The sequence below is a fragment of the Marmota flaviventris genome, chromosome 15, assembly GCF_047511675.1.
Source record: "Marmota flaviventris isolate mMarFla1 chromosome 15, mMarFla1.hap1, whole genome shotgun sequence".
NCBI classification, from domain to species: Eukaryota; Metazoa; Chordata; class Mammalia; order Rodentia; family Sciuridae; genus Marmota; species Marmota flaviventris.
In genome coordinates, this window is record NC_092512.1 from 36,836,096 (window position 1) to 36,852,906 (window position 16,811).

The 16,811-nt window shown below is 44.0% G+C and overlaps 1 protein-coding gene across 6 annotated transcripts in view; it reads right to left on the reverse strand.

The window, feature by feature from the left end:
• Vps13b (vacuolar protein sorting 13 homolog B) overlaps nucleotides 1–16,811 on the reverse strand; it is a 757,361-nt gene that overhangs the window by 7,877 nt on the left and 732,673 nt on the right. For all 6 annotated transcript variants that reach the window (XM_071602212.1, XM_071602213.1, XM_071602214.1 and 3 more), the window contains 4 exons: nucleotides 12,947–13,752; nucleotides 9,176–9,352; nucleotides 7,135–7,305; nucleotides 185–361 (listed from right to left, as the gene is read on the reverse strand). In XM_071602212.1, coding sequence (XP_071458313.1) covers nucleotides 185–361; nucleotides 7,135–7,305; nucleotides 9,176–9,352; nucleotides 12,947–13,752 — 1,331 coding nt within the window. The remainder of the gene's footprint in view (nucleotides 1–184; nucleotides 362–7,134; nucleotides 7,306–9,175; nucleotides 9,353–12,946; nucleotides 13,753–16,811) is intronic.

Consider the following 16,811-nt stretch of genomic DNA (forward strand, 5'->3'; position numbering starts at 1 on the left):
TCTGGTTTATAATTTTCTTTTCTTTTTCAGCAGTGTAATCCTACTTTGTGTTAATAAGCACAGGGAGGCAAGAAAGGCCGCTACTATTTGTCTACTTTACTTTTCTCTCTTTTCCCATATGAAAGGACAGAGGACCCCAGGGAACCTGGGTGCCATGATGCAAACTCATCAGTAAGTCTCTTACCGTAGCCGGTCTGTGACACGAGCTCAGCAGCTCCTCCAATGGGCTTCGTGAACACCCCCATGATTCCTTTCCCCACACCAGAGATAACACCCTTGGCCTTGTGTCCAGCTGAAGCCTGAGCCTCGGATGTTTTCTGGAAGTTCTGCATCGGCTGATCCACTATACCAGCAATTGCACCTGAAATAACAAAAGCCCCCAGTAAGTACAGAGGCTTAAAATCCTCAGAAAATGAAAAGCTCAGTCTGGCATGTAGTTTTATTTGGATTGAAAATGAATCCCCACCCTCAATATAAAGTTCTTTACATTTATTTACCAATTATGTAAGTACACTTTGGGCTGTTTACATTAGACATTTTTTATCCTCATTGAAACACAATGTGCAGACTGGGTTTGGTCCACAGTGTCAGGATCGATTATTTCCAAGTGCTACCTATGTGTGCTCCCCCAAATAAGACAACACACGTTAACAAGAGCCAACATGAACTCTGGGGGCCGAGCCCCCAGCCATCCAGCTTCTTTCCCATGTTTCCCTGGGACCAGGGAGCCTCAGGGCTGGGGCAGGCATAGGACTGGCCCAGGCACTCAGGTCCCGGGACGTCATGGGAGAAGGGCTGGGGCCTTGGGGTTCTTATCCTCCCCAGTTGGCCTACTGTTACACATTAAACCTCTTCACCCAGAAAAAAAAAAAAAAGAAGAAGAAGAGCTAACAATTCCTCAGCAGGACAGAAAGCCTGCACAGCCTAGTAAACTTCCACTCAATCAAGAGTGGGGCAAAGCCGGGTGCGGTGGGGCACATCCCAGCGGCTCTGGAGGCTGAGATAGGAGGATATCACGAGTTCAAAGCCAGCCTCAGCCACAGAAAGACCCTGTCTCTAAATAAAAAATACAAAATAGGGCTGGGGATACGGCTCAGTGGTTGAGTGCCCCTGAGTTCAATGTCTGGTACCCCCCCCCCAAAAAAAAGAGTGGGGCAAGAAAAAAGGGCCAGCCTCATTCTGTGCCTCCACTTTTAATAATGATGATCACTTATCAATAATGCAGTATCATCAATATTATGATTTAATGATTATTTAATAAAAGTAACCATTGGTATGATCATGGTCTCTCCTTATAGCTAACCTGTCTTGAGTGCTTGAGCTTCACCTATATGAGATCATTTAATCCTAAAATCCCTTGAATCAGGCATTGTTTACCTCATTTTCCAGAAGAGGACACTGTGGCACAGAGAGGTTAAGGAGTTTTCCCAAGGTCACACAGCTGTTAAATGGTTAGGCCTGGATTTGAATCCAAGGAGTGTGAGTCACAGTCTCCTCTTAACCACCAAAATTTTCACTTATCCTGTTTATAAAACAGGCTCTTCTCTTCTCCTCTCTGCCAATCTTGGAAAAACTTCCTTCTCTCTTACTTCAACTGAGGTTTGGCTACTTACTTTTCACTTCAGAATAGCTACCAAAACCCTTCTTCACTAATTTGCTCCAACTGCTTCATGACAGGGCCACCATTTCCTTTACTGAGCTTAAAGGTTGTTACAAATGAAAGACATCCACTCGTCTGGATGTGTCTTCTTGCTCCATGGGAACAATGACCAGTCTAGGAAAGGCCTCAGGAGTCCTGACTTTTTTCAGAATGAAGAGGTGGGTTCTCTAACTCAGAAGTAAAAAATTTTTTAGAGTTCTTGATAGAATTTCCTGTTTTCAACTTAAACCTGGTAGGGTTAATGAAAACCCCCACACCCCTGGTAGAAATTTTACATATGTCAAATCCTATCACTCTAAATGTCACCAATTCAGAATCTCTTATAAATAGAGATTTCTAGACTTCAGTTAATGACCTGCTAAGTTCAAGCAATATTTCACTGAACAAAAGGCGGTTTCTCCAGGTCAAAGGTTAAGGATCTGAATGTTCATGGGCTCCAGTCCTTTAGGTCTTGAAAGGGTCATTTAAAATTCTGAATCCACAGACTAAGAATTAACTGAAGTGATAGGTCTGTTTCCCACCCTGAACTAATGCCACCCTAACCCTCTAAAGACATGTCAGGAGGTGACGGGAGCTAGCTGCTACTGGTTGGCCCAGGCCACCCTTGATCTCAGGGCTGAGCGTCCCTCACTTTGTCGGAACTGAGGAATCAGATGCTCCGCTCTCTACCTGTAAGATCCAGGGTCAGTGGCCACACAAGGTCGGGGGTAGAGACCACCAGCCCTGTAATGGAGAGGCAGGGACTTTGGGTCTTCTCCTCAAATCATTCCATGTCAGGTAAAGTGTGCAGCATCAGATTAAAGAATGCAGGTTTCATCATTTCATTATCTGATTTCTCTGAAAGGTTGTGCTTAAGATTACAAAAATGGGCAAATTATTACAAAAACACCAATAGATTAAATTAGTGCCAGATTCCTGGTAGAAATGTCTTTTCTCAAGTGTGGCTTTCATTAGGACTATTAAAATTGGATTGGGGGATACCCAGGCATGTGGTGCACACCTATAATTCCAGTGGCTCAGGAGGCTGGGGCTGAGGCAGGAGGATCGCAGGCTCCAAGTCAGCCTCAGCAACTTAGCAAGGCCCTGTCTCAAAATAAAAAAATAAAAAGGGTTGGGGATGTGGCTTAGTGCTTAAGTATTCTTGGGTTCAATCCCTAGTACCAAAGAATAAATAAATAAACAAATTGGGTTGGGGACAGATGGTTCCCTCATTTACAGTCATTCCCTTTTATGCGCTAGCCCTAACCTATGCAAGGAACCTAGAGCCCTGACCAGCTCTGGTCATCGACACAGGGTGCAAACAGGAGTTGGAGAAGGAGTCATCAGACTGCATGTCCTCAGCTCAGCACCAGAGATGGGAGAAAAGCCACCCATCACACACACTGACACCTCACTGGTCACCAGGTTCTTCTGTCTCTCTATTTAGTCTCTCACTCTGTGCTGATGAGCTGGAGAACAGAGAGACCAAGAGAAGCTAGCAGCCACTCCAGGCCTCTGCAAGCCTGCCTTGAGGGAGGCCACTTCTCTCAGGGCTGAGGCCCTCTTATTAAATCTAATCCAGCTAATTCCTACAACTGGTAAATTATTTACTATCATGTACTTAAACTCTAAGGCTTTAAGTAATGGAAACCGATCTCAAGACTTGTCTGTTGGCAACAGGCCCACGGGCCACATGGAGAGGACTGTGATGTGATGCAGGGGTGAGGAGGGTAGGATGCTCCTAGGTGGGGTGCCGGGGACTCTGAGAGCTGGGCTGGGCTGCAGGGGGAGTGGGGGCTTCTTGGGCACCTTGGCTGTAGGAGGCCCTTCTTTAAGAAGTAAGGAAACTATGAGACTCTCCTTTACTTCCTCTGTGATTGTCCCCAGCATCAGGCAATGATGCTCAGTCACTGATCTATTTTGGTGCCAGCCTTATCACACAGTGTAATCTTATGCTGGGTACTTTTTTGTCACAATAGCAGAAGTACAGGCCTAAACTGGGACACCACTCCATCCACAACTCACCAGACACAGGAGACCCACCATAGCATGGAAAACATCCCAACTCCAGGGCAGTAGTTTTTGATAGAAGAGATATGCAAACTTTGGTCTGTCACCCTGAAATTCCAATCTGTCAACCTGACTGCTGAGGAGAGACTCTGGTGGCTATACATAGCTCCTCCTTGCTCACTGGAGGGAAACTCCAGCTCCACCTGGGAGAGGCCTGTTTTGTTGGGATTCTGAGAGGAGTCCCTGAGAGTGTCTAGGAGATGGAGGGGTGCGGTTGTGGGGGTCCAGCACCATGATGAATCTATCAGGCAGCAGCCTGGCCTGGCCTGGCCTGACCTTTGGTGTTTGTAGAAGGAACAGGTCTGGAAAGGAACACAAAGTGGATGAAGACGTAGAGCTGCCAGCCTTCCACAGTGCAGGCTCCAGGGCAGAGGGTCAAGTGCAGATATTTGGGGAAACGGATTTGTTAAATGTGGGAAAGGCTGATGCCAATCCTACAGGCTACGACAGAGTTCTCTCAAAAGCCGTTGCTTTTGGAAATATTGTCATATTAATAAATTGGGTTGGGGGCAGGTGGTTACTTCATTTACAGTCTTCTCCCATTTCCCTTTCATGGTAGCCCTAACCTGTTCAAGGGACACAGAGCCCTGGCGACCTCTCTCAGACAGCTGGAAGACACTTCTTACTGGGGTTGGGCTACGTGGCTGGTCATGACATCTGGAGATTTCCTTTGATTTCAGGTGACTCACAACCTTCCACAGCATCCCCAGAAAAAACAGAGTCAAGAAATCCCCCAAACCCAGATTCATTAGTGGAAGCCATGTTTCACTTATCCTGGAAATTTTGACTGTTAAGTCTCCCTGTATCCTGGCTGTTTTCAAGCCCAGAGCCCTTCAGGGGAAGGTGGGGTGGCAGAAAAGTCCAGGTTCTTGTCCTTGCTGGAGGGTTTGATCTGGGCGGTCACCTGACTTCATTCATGCCTTGGGCTGTGAAGATCAGTAAGACACTTGAAAAAGTGCTCTGTCAACCATAAAATGTACTTTAAGTACTTTTTTTTTTTTTTTTTTTAAATTGACTGGGTCCTTAAAGTTTCTGTATTACAAAGGAAGGAAATGACCAACTAGAATTTCAATTTCCCTACCAGGAGTTTCATACTACTATATCAGGACAGCTCTAACTTCAATTAGGCATTTAATCCTATCTAGCTATTTTAAACACCATTTCTGGGGATGAATGGAATGGTGACAAATCTATATTTTTCATATATGGAGGCTTGGTTGTTCCTGTTCCTCTCCTCTCCTTCCTCTCACACTAGTAGTTCTAAGACCAGGCATTTGGAGATGAGCCAGAGGTCCTGAGATACACAGACAGAACTCTTGGAGGAGGAAAGAAAGTTGTTTTGGTCAAGCTAGAGACACCCACAATGAACTCTGAGGAGCCCAGAAATGGCAGTAGGGTGTGTGCTGGGCTGGGACCAGAGCTCCCAAGGGCTGGGGCAGGCTAGTATGGGAGTTTATGTCAGCCCCATAACTCACAGGTTTCTGGAAATTACCAGAAATGAGAAAAGACAGCATAAGCTCACGGCCATATCTCCAGCAGCATGGATAAAGACATAGGAGACACAATGACCACAGCAAAGATCAGTATTTTGTGAGCTCTACCCTGTCAGTGAGAGCCAGGTCCAAAGTGACCTTAGTAGGACAAGCTCGGGGGTCCTCAACTAGCTGATCTCTATTTCCAGACATACTTTTAGATAGTGACTGGGGCTTCATTGGGTGCGGAAGAGAGTAGAATCCTTAGGCTAAAGTTGAATCAGGAACACGCTGGAGACGGCCATGCAATGGCCACACCAGACCTCTTCTTCCTGATCATTTGAAAACTCTCGGAAGAGCTTGGATGGGGGAAGGAAGCTCTTGTGTCCAGGGTAGAGAGCACTAAAGCCTAGAATTCTTAGCATAAAAAGGTCCCCAAGTCCCAAAATAGTGACCTTGAAGCCCTAAGAAAACATCATGGTTCATTCCTCTAGTTTTAGCAACTTAATCCATTGGACTAAATGAAAGCAAGAATGCTCTTGCCATTACTCAAAGGCCTCTTTGCTGGGATACTCATTGAAACCATAACACAACACAAACAGGTGCTGTCTGTCTAGCATGGACCCTGTGTCTGTGGTTACTCCCAGCGATAGCATTACCAGCCCTAGTTTATAAAGCAGAAACCCAGGATTAGAGGTTAAGAACTTAGCTGAGGTCAAGAAGAAAGGACTTGGACACTGAAGCCTTGGGCCCAGAGTCCTGAGGGCTGTGGTCCACACTTATCAGACCAACTTCCTTAAGGGAGACCCACATCCTCTGGGTTGCTGAGTCAAGCAAGAAGATTGTCCTTTACCCAGCCTGTCCCTTGTTGTAGGTTACTAGCTTCCCTGTTTTCTTGCATTATCAAGTGACAGTGTCCTATACCATGGACTGTTATTAATTAAACAATTTCTAGTGACTTAGCCTGTACTTGTAACTTTTTACTACTTCCTCCCTCAGCCTGGGCTGGCTGCATGCAGTGGGGGGGTGGGGGGGGCTGCAGAGGGAACTGAAGACCAGGGGGAGGATGGAGCCTTTCAAGCCCCTCTTTCCCACCCTGTGCTCTGCACTGCCTTGGTCACTTTGATCTCTGAGAGCCCGCACTCCCTCAGACACGTGGGTGGCAGGTTGCCAAGCTGTACAGTTTTAAATTCTTTTGTAAGCAAATAAACAAAATATACCCTTGAAAATCCTTCAGTGCAAACTTTCAGCTTTACAGCTTCCTTTTTATAGATTTTCCAAAGCAACTTATTTTCAAACATTTGTAATGTTTTGAAACATCCATCGCAATTTTCACCTCTAACTATACCATCTGACTGCTTGAAAAACAATAATTGCTCTGAGTCAGGCAGATCTCAAAAATAAATAAATGAATAAATAAATAAGAGGAAAAGCAGGCTCCTCGCCAAAGTTCACATGACACGTGTAGACTGTGCAAGCGCTGTTCAAACAACAGCAGGCGCCCATGGTACTTGCTATAGGAGCAGTGAGTGCTTCAGAAGGGCTGTCTGTTACTGTGAAGAGCAAAGGATGATATGTTGCTGTGTTGCGTGGACGCCACTGTGCTCAGGGGGGTCCCACACAATTAACTTTTTGCTTTGGAGCACCACATGGAAGCCCAAGCTACATTTCCTACCAGAAGCAAAGGAAGGCAGAGCACAGGGGTCTGTGTGGGCCAACATCCCTGACAGGCAGGTCCTGGGAAGGCCTGTCATGACCATGTGATGGCTCTGAAAATGGGGTTCTGTTCTACATGAACACAGAGGCACTGTGGGCACCAGGACAAGTGTATTATCCTTTCTGAGCCTCAGCTTTGGCTACAGAAAGGAGGTGAACTTCACAGCCATCCCCAGGGAGGAGGCAAAGCAGCCAATCTTGGAGAACTGCACTGGATGGGAGTGGCCCAGCCCTTACCGAGCAGGCTGATGCCCAGCCGGGACAGGCCCTGTCGCAGCCCCTCGCCCAGGCTCTCAGGCAGTTGCCGCCGCCACTCCTCCTGCCGGTTGTAGTGCTCCTCATCCAGCGAGAGCCGGTCCATGTTCCGGGCCAGGCTGGTGGCCAGGTTGGTGATGGATGTGAGGGTACCTGAGGGCACAAGAGCACAGGGTTGTCCTCTTTGTCACATGCATACTGGATTCCAGAGCGGAGGCCCTGGAGGTCTGCTGTGGGGGAGTGAGAGGGGCAGTGGCAGCATTTGTGTCCTTCCTGGACATGCCCAGTGGGGAATGACACTGCTTCCTTTCTGGGCCATGTGAAGTATAAGTTTTAAGAAAACGAGGTAAGGATTAACATCTGTCCAGGAGGGCAACGGCACTCTTCAAGGGGGTTGAGTATGACAGGCTAGAGTTTGAGATCCATCCTATCACCTGATTGTCAAGACTTGGCAAAGCAGTTCTGAAGTCCCCGATGAAGCTCCGTTTTGAAGGCTAAAATTTGCCTGCTCTGATGTTAAAGGTTAAGGTTATGTTGCTGTATTTTAGATAGATTACAAAGAAATATTTTCATTTAGGAATGCAATTTATCTCCTCCTCATTACTTCAGTCTTAATAAAGGGAAACACTACAGTTTATCATTTGACATTCTGAGTAGTTACTGTGCCACAGAGAACGCAGGCAATTTTAATATCCCAAATATTAACCCAAAACAAGTGAGAGCAGTGAAGGGAGCTTCACTCTGGTTGTCCTAAGAATGGCGACTTCAGCCTCTTGCTCAAACAGTCCTAACCCCTCTAGCAAGTGTGCATATATCTCAACTAACTAACTGTAGGACAGGCTTCTAGTCTGGAGAAGACATGGCAGATGTCATTTTGCAGCCACATTTTTTCTAGTGATCTGAAAAGAAACACACATACACCAACGAACCAAATAGATTCTGCAGGAGAAAAAGAGTAAAAATACATTTAGTGAGTAAGTTTGCCTCAATTATCGCAGAAGGTCAATTTATCTGGTGTTGGTTGTCATATTTTATAATTAGAACAACAGAGATCACAGTGTCAGAAGAACTCCCCCACCCCACCAGGCTCATCTGGTGAGGGCAGCTCTGTTCCCATGCCTCCCAAAGATCCTGGGCCGGGCAGTGGTCCTCTTCACTGTCCAAGGAACTTGTTCTTATTGCTCTTGCTGTTTTCTTACCCACTACCTCGGGCCCCCGCCGCCCTCAATGGATTTGGATTCTCATATTTCAAGTTCAAATCTTCTTTTGAGGCCTTCTAGAGACTTCCGCAACCTGCCCACTCATGACAGGGTTGTGGCACTGTCTACAGTAAAATGTCTTTTATGGGGAAGAAGGCCTTTGCCCTGTTTTCTCTGCCTCCTGCTGAGAAGAAAAGGGGACTCAGATGGCTCTTGTTAGTTCCCGAGCCACTGCCAACCTGACCAAAATATCATCAAGCAAACTCACGGATAATATGAAAACACTCTCCTCTTTATGGTCAGCAGTCTGGCCTGTGTGCCCAGAAACTACTTGGGCCACAAGATGGCACTGTTTACGTATCATGCTAGAGAAAAGTTGGCTGCTTCGCCTCCAAATCGGCTTCCATGTCAAAATGCATCCATAACCTTAAGAAAGTTATGACAACTGTATCTACATTTTAAAAAAACACGATGAGGCAACACAGTGTAGGATTTCTGATGTTTAGCAGAAATCCTGAACACCTTTAATATTTCTGCATTCATCACACGGAATAACAGTTGAGCCAATCCTTGTTTTCCCAAAGGGAGGTTTAAGATTCTGAAGTTTCTGAAACATTTTCACACACTGCAGGCAAGCAGTGATCTGTTTAAAACCTAAGACATTATATATGAACTTTGTTACAAATCCAGCATTTCACTGCAAGCTAACAAACCAAACAAGCTAGAGGCGATGTGAGCACATTTACACCTTCAACGTGGTCTTCACAAAAGTAGGATAAGGAAGGAATGAGATAAAGGCATTATCACAAGGAACTGAGAGCTACCTTTGGAAATGTGCTTCACGAATGATGTTGTCCCTCGGGAAACTCCACTCACGAAAGCTCCTGGGCCTCGGGTCAGTCCCTCATATGGAAGTCTGAAAAAGTCAGCGATCCCATTCCCCACGCTCCTCACCAAGCTTGCTGGGCTGCCAAGGATCTCCAGAGACCCCACCACCCAGCCTGCAACAGACCAAAGGAAGGGGTTACTGAAACCTCGACTACCGCACTTTCAACATTTGTGAAAAAGTGGCCCATTTTCCCAGCAATTCATTTTTCACACTAGAATTGAGAGTGTAATAAGCTTCTTTGGAGCAAAATATGGGAAATAACTCATTCACTGTGAATTCATAAATGGTGAACTTTCATACTTTATAAATCAAAGTGATCCTCTGGCAGCCTCACAAATGGCTTTAATATGACTTAATTGCCTGAGCCTCCTGGACTCCCGTAAAAGGGATCCATGTGCAGGGGGCTCCCTCCAGCCGGCCTGCGCTTTGGGCTGCAGGTGCTCCCAGGCAGGGAAGTTCCTCCTGAACTGCACAGGGCAGGGGGAGAGGCCAGATGCTAAATGGGGTGCTGTAAAGGGGACACAAACTTTTGACAAGGATAGAGGAGTTATTTTTAATTTTTCCCAATCCTACCAAGTTGAGTGCTTCCCTTCAGAGCAGGATTAGAGCCAGACAAACATCTCCCCTTCAACCCCAGCTTTGGTTGTGTAAACATCAGCAACAGGGACATACTGATTAGGTTAGCAAGTGTTCCCAGTTGATGTCCCAGGGGGTAGTTTTGGATCCTGTTACCTACTTAAGCTCAGCCTGGCCATGGCTGCCTCATGGGAATGAGGCTGTGGTGCAGGTCTGGCAGAGACTGACCTTCCCCTTCTGCCTGGGGTGGGGATGCGGGACTCTGAGCCCAGAAAACTACAGGGGCAGGAGTGGGCCAAGGGCCAAGGGGAGGCGGAATCTGAAAGGCAACTTCCTCTAGGAACACATTGCCAGCCCCCCAGGCTGGTGCTGGGCCCCTTTTGTGGGAAGGGTGTGGGATTAAAGAGCCACGTGGGAGCACCCTCCCTCAACAGTAAGCCTTTGGAGGACAGCATTGTGACAGATCCTCAGTTAAGTAACAGGTCTGAGAATATCTGGAAGGTATGAGTGGTGGAAGGCTATTTGTGGACCAGAGGTACATCTCAGTAGTAACTGCTTTGGCCAGAAAAGTGCAGAAAGTACCCAAGGATATTGCTTTTAATTATTTTCATCCAAAAGCAAACATTGTTGTCCCTTGGTATCCATAAAGGGTTGGTTTTAGGTCCCCCAAAGATAACAAGATGCTCAAGTTTCTTATATAAAATGGCATAATATTCACATGTAACCTGTACACATTATCCTATAAACTTTAAATCATCTCTAGATTACTTATTATACCTAATAATAAATGTAAAAGCTATGTCAAAGAGTCATACCATATTTTATAGGAAATACTGATGAGGAAAAAGTATATACATGTTCAGTACAAGTACAATTCTTTTTTCAAATACTTTTGATTGGTAGTTGGTTGAATCTGAAGATGCAGAACGTGCAGATACAGAGGGCCCAGCTTATCTTTTGCATAGTTGTTTGGAAATTTGGTCGACAAAGGGAGTCTGTCTGGCTTCCCATGAAATTGAGACTTGGAGGTAGACAGGGACCTCAGGAAATTCTCAAGCCCACATTCTTTCTTTCGAATAGGGTTACTCATTTCAAATTACCATTTACTTATTTTTAAAAACTCTTCAAATGACTCCACAAACTTCCCTAGAAATGAGGTCAGGGTGTTTTTTACCACTGTGGCCAGGAACCTTCTCCTCCAGTCCAGTGGATGAAAGCTGACCCAAGTGAGATACAATGTGCTCGCTCCCAGGCCAGCCCTCGCCCTGCTGGCCCAATCTCTTCAAGACTTCTCTACCTGGCCAGAGGCTTGGCACCTCTGGCCATCTGTCCATATCCTACTCCTTGGATCACTGCTTGCTTTCAGATAATCCATAGATTTTTAGTGACAGAGTTTCCAACAGGCTCTAAAAACTTGGCTCTCTGTATTAGAATTTCTTGTCTTGGTATACAGTGAGATTGGGACAGCAAAAGGATTTTTAGGTGATTACAGAAACTACAAACAGAATGTTCTTGTGAAACCTCATTAAAAACAAAACGAAGAGATCACTTTTAGCACACAAGCTGCAGGGGCCATGGTTACTTGGGGCCACAGGTGGGGTTTCTCCTCCAGCTCATTAACAGATGGGTGCTTCCCGCACCTTGGCATCACCCAGTGACCACACAGAGTCTTACTCCTCCCCTGGCCTCAGATCAGAGCTCAGTAACCTACATGTCTGCTTCTCATGTTAAAAGAAAAGTTGCCTGAAAGGGTATGTTTCTGGAATGGTTTGTAAATATACCCATCTATTAAATTTGAAATGTTAACTGCTTATTTTTAAATGACTTCTTAGCAAGAGGAAAACATTTTCTTCATTGTTGTGCAAGCTCTCAAAACAACAGGTCTGGCAGGGCCTTCTCCCTGATCTTGTCGTTTTCTTTTATAAAGGAGTCTGGATAGCTCTCTTAACTCTAGGACTTTCATTGCAGGAAAATGTAATCTTACCAACATGGCTGGTTACTGGCATCTCACAGTGATAACATGGGCCTTTTATTGCTACAATCTGATACTTCTATGGGAATGCATTAACCAAGTACATGGTCACAAAGAGGGTAGGAGAGATGTTCTCTCCTTTGTCACTTTCAGAAAGTTAGACTTCTATGTTCTTTCCTGGAGAAGGCTGATGATGCCTACCTGGGATGGTGCTCTGCTTGAATTCCTGGGGCCATGAGGAGACAGACTATCAAATAAACTACTTTAGAGTGAACTTGGCTCAGGAACACAGGCTTTGATGCTGATTACCATAAAGTATTCTGACACCACATGGTTCCCAACACTCAATCTTTGGTGCACAGTACTGCCCATATAAGATTTTTGTACACATATCAAACCACTCCTTGCAGACTTTTCCAGCCAGACTGAAAAGGGAAGCCTTACCTCTCCCACTGAGCCCCTGAGAAACGGCAACCTCTGGCTTACCGGAGGCCACCTGCCTGGCACTAGAGGGTGGTCAGGATGAGCAATGGCCATTCTTCCTTTTTGGAGTTGGGTCTATAGAGGGGCTGAGACACTGACAGCCTTCTCTTTGCAATCCGTCTAGACAGGCAGCATGGCACAGAGCAGGCAGGGGGCTCTTTGTGCATCTTAGCACAGAAATCCTCTGAATTTCTCACCTCCAGGTATTCATGAATAGAAATGAAGAAAACTAATCACCAAGTACTGGATTTCTTTTAGGCCCAGGAGCAGAGGGCCTGGGCTAGTTTTCCTGGCTGCATTAACATGCTAAAAAGGGTTTTGTGACTGCATGTTGCTAAAAAGTTTTTGCTAAATTGAGTTAAATTCTACGTCATATAATAGCAAAAATATTACAGCCATTATTGCTTGAGTGTTCATTAAGTGCCAAGCCAAATGTTGGGTACTTTACATACTTTCATGTGGTCTTCACAAAAATCTTAAAACCCACTACATAGATGAGGACACTGAGACTTGGGGAGGTTCAATAACTTGCCCAAGGCCTTACATCTAAAAGCAGCAGAGTCTAGGTTTGGATGCATATTTAACTGCCCACATGTTCCACCTCTCACTGATTGCTCAACCACTACCCCAGAGCATGTCATTGTCATCACAGACCCTCATCTGCTGTGTCCTTACCTGCTCTAAAGAGGGCACCAGCAGCATAGTGCATTGCCAGGGCATGCACAAGCTGTCTCGCAGTGGTGAAGATGGGTCCTCTTTCAAACACAGAGAAGGAGAGTGGAGTGTGGTCAGAGGCTATGTATAGCTTGAGAGATGCGTGGATGCTGACAAGCAGATTCACTGGCTGGATCACCAGTCTCCGTAACTTCACTGGATTCACCAAAGCCCTGGCGTGTTGTCTCACTTGCAGAGGTAGCACCTGCTTTCCCCCAGAGAGCTGTGGGGGGTGACCAGCCAGCCTGCTGTGAGGAAGGTAAGTATCAAACAAGGTTTTGATGTAGTATACAAATGTGTCTTCCACATATAATCGGGCAGGTTTCAATTCAAAGCTGAACTCGTTGACATCCAGTGGGACACTCTTGCCCTCAGTTAAGGTGACGCGGACCTTGATAAAGCAGTTCTCCTTGTATTCTTCCAGATCTCTGCTGGAGGCAAGGAGACTCTGCCCTTTGGAACACTGAGTAGGTTCTGTTTTTTCTCCCTGGCAGATCAAGACAGCAAAGTGGAAGTTGGACTTGTTATAGAGCTGGTTGTCCAACTGCAGATCCCCACAATACACCTCCACACAGTGAAGCTGAAAGAGAGCGGCAGCAGGCTCCTCCCCCGGAAGAATGCCAGCCACAGGAGCCATGTGCAGAAAAACATTGTCCAGTGTGAGCCTCAGGAGTTCAGATGATGCTCTGTGGTGGGTGAGATCATCCGATACTGCCAGGCTCAACTGGGTGATGAACATTCTAAAGGTAATGGTCTTCTCCAGAGTTCTAGAGGAGAAAGAATAAAGGACATTAGCCCCCTTTTCTTTCTTTCATGTTTCTTTTTAAATGATAGTGTCTTATTAAACAACTCCTGATGGGACATCAGATTCTCATAAGAAACAAACAAGAACTCAACTTTCAGTACATCGTGTCTGGACAGAGCCAGCCACAGTCGAACAGTATTGGGAAATGTTCCCAATGGGATTATTACAAGTTCCTGTCATGTTTCTGTGTGTGTTTCCCTTATCAACACCAGATTTTCCTCCCAAGTCCCTCTAGTTTTTGTGCACTAATTCTCTGTCATGATGATCACAAGGCACAAAGATAAATAACTAAGACCCTTTAAGTTGAAAATGCAAGGCTAGCAGAAGAAAGTTCAACAAGAAGCCTACCTCTAACTGCCCCTGCCAGCACCCTTCCCCTGCTTGCTTTCTGGAAGGGAACCATTTGTTCTTCTGGAGGGCCCTCCAAGTGCAGCATGACCCTCTGCACTCGCCTGTTCAAGGCCATCACTCCAGTGACACAGCCCTGTCCTACAACATCTTTTCCCTAGATAATAGAAGCTTATCAGTGTGTGGTTAGTTCTCTTCTCTTAGAAAACACCTCTACCACTCACTTTTATGACCCCTTTTATACAAAGACTCCAAAGCGTTTCCTATATGCATTCTTTCCTATTCCTCTCCTTGCTTTCTCTCTAAAGCTTCCTACAGGTAGGCTTTTGTCCCCACCAATCGGACAGAACAACTCTTGTCAAGGCTTCCAGTGACCTCCATTTGGCTAAAGCAAATGATAGACTTTCAGTTGTGTGCTTATGCAAGTTGCTAATGGTATGTGACATTGTTGGTAACTCCCTCCTCCTAGACACACTTTCTTTGCATATATTTTCTCAGATCTTCTCCTTCTCTGTTTACTCCTCCTCAGTCAGCTGTGCAAATCTTTTCCCAGTTCTTTTAAAGTGATGGCGCTCAGCTCACAATCCTCTTCTCTTCCCCACCTCCGCTGACCTCCTTGGGGAGTTTATGACTAATCTCATGACTTGAAATACCACTCATATGCTGCTGCCAAGAGCTCCTCCTGAAACTCCAATCCTGTATATTTAATAGCCTATCCATATAGTGGTTTAGATGGCTGAATGATATTCAACTTGCCCTATCTGTAATCAAATTCCTGATCTTATCCCTCAACCTACATACAGTTTTTCCCATCTTAGTCAATGGTAACCACATCCTACCAGCTGTTCAGACCAAAACGTTTCGAGACATCCTGTATATTGTGGCTTGGATCTGGAATCTTGCCCCCAAATTGGTCCCCAGTATGGCAAACACTTTTGGGCAAATAAACATTATAATATTGTTTGAAATACTATAAAATGGAACTTTTAGGCAATGATTGGATCCTTAGGGCTTTGACACCATCAGTGGATTAATCCATTTGGTGGATTAGTAATTTAAATGTACTAACTAGGAGGTAATAAAATACTATAGACAGGTAGGGCCTATAAACCTACAAACAAGTTATATTTATTTTCTGTACCTCCCCATTCTAAACCTATGAGAATATAATCTCAAATGCAGGGGTTTTGGTCTTTTTATTAATTGATGATCCTTAACCCTAGAACAGCAACTGTCATCCAGAAGGCACTTAAAAATATTTGTTGAATAAATGAATCAAGTAAGTGTAAGTAGTTAATTGGACTGTTTTTATTTCTACCACCAAATATATAGGTTGTAGTTATTGTTATTAATATTTATGCTGTAAATAAAATGTCTCTAAAATTGCTGTGTAGGTTTGAAATGTGGGCTATACAATTAAAAATTCTTTTTAAAAACACTTTTGGGCAAATAAACATTCTAATATTGTTTGAAATACTATAAATTCAAATCAGCAGCATCCAAACGAATGAGTTCTTAGCCATCATGAGAAGTGCAGAACTTTTTTTTATAAAAAAGGGCTTTAAATGAAAGTGTGCAAGTTAACGTTATTACTTTACATTCTAATTTAAATTAATCTTATGATGATAAAATAAATAAATGCTATTACAGAAAGTTAAAATACAGAATTTATTAAATAACTTACAACCCCACATACATTAACAATTTTGATTATTTCTTTTTCTTTCAGTCTTATTTCAATTTTTATTTTATATATCTATATACAAATATGAAAATATGTGTATATACATAATATATGTATGTGTCTATATGTACAGATAACACATAACCAGGATATTTATATCTTTAATATTATGTTTAGCCTGCTTCACTTTTGGTTATATTATATATATATTATAATATATATTTTGATTATATTATGTATATATATATTATATATAACCAAAAGTAAAGCATTATCTAGTTCATTAAAATTCTATAACACTTATTTTTTGTGATGTACCATTTGTGGTACATTTATGTATCATCTATTTCCCTACTGATGGACATTTGTACCCTGAATATTTTGCCATTATATTTAGCAATATAATAAACAACTCTCTGTTTATCTTTCCCTACTTCTTTATTTCCTTAACACTTAAAAGTGCAATTTTTAAGACAAAGGCATTTTAAAACTCAATATATATTGCTAAAGTGCTTTCCAGGAAATGGCACCAATTTACATTTCCTCCAGACTTATGGATTATCATTGGATCACCATTGTTAATTTGATAAATAATATCTTATTTAAGCTTCTATTCCTTTGATTACTTATATTTCCTCCTCTCAGATTTAGATTTTCTGTTCATATCTTTGGCCTTTAATTAAGTTTTTGAAAGAAGGGGTTATCTTTGTATTATTCCTCTTGAAGTATATGAGTTCTTTGACTTATTTTTAAAATTTTTGGGATATTATATGGCTTGGAATCAAACCAAGGGGTGCTCAACCAGTAAGCACATTCTCAGGCCTCCCCCACACCCTTTAAAATTTTTTTTTATTTACAGACAGGGTCTTGCTAAGTTACTAAAGACCTTGCTAAGTTGCTGAGGCTAGCTTTAAACTCACGATCCTCCTGCCTCCTGGGATTACAGGCATGTGCCACCATACCTCGATTGAGTTCTTTTAAATTAGGAT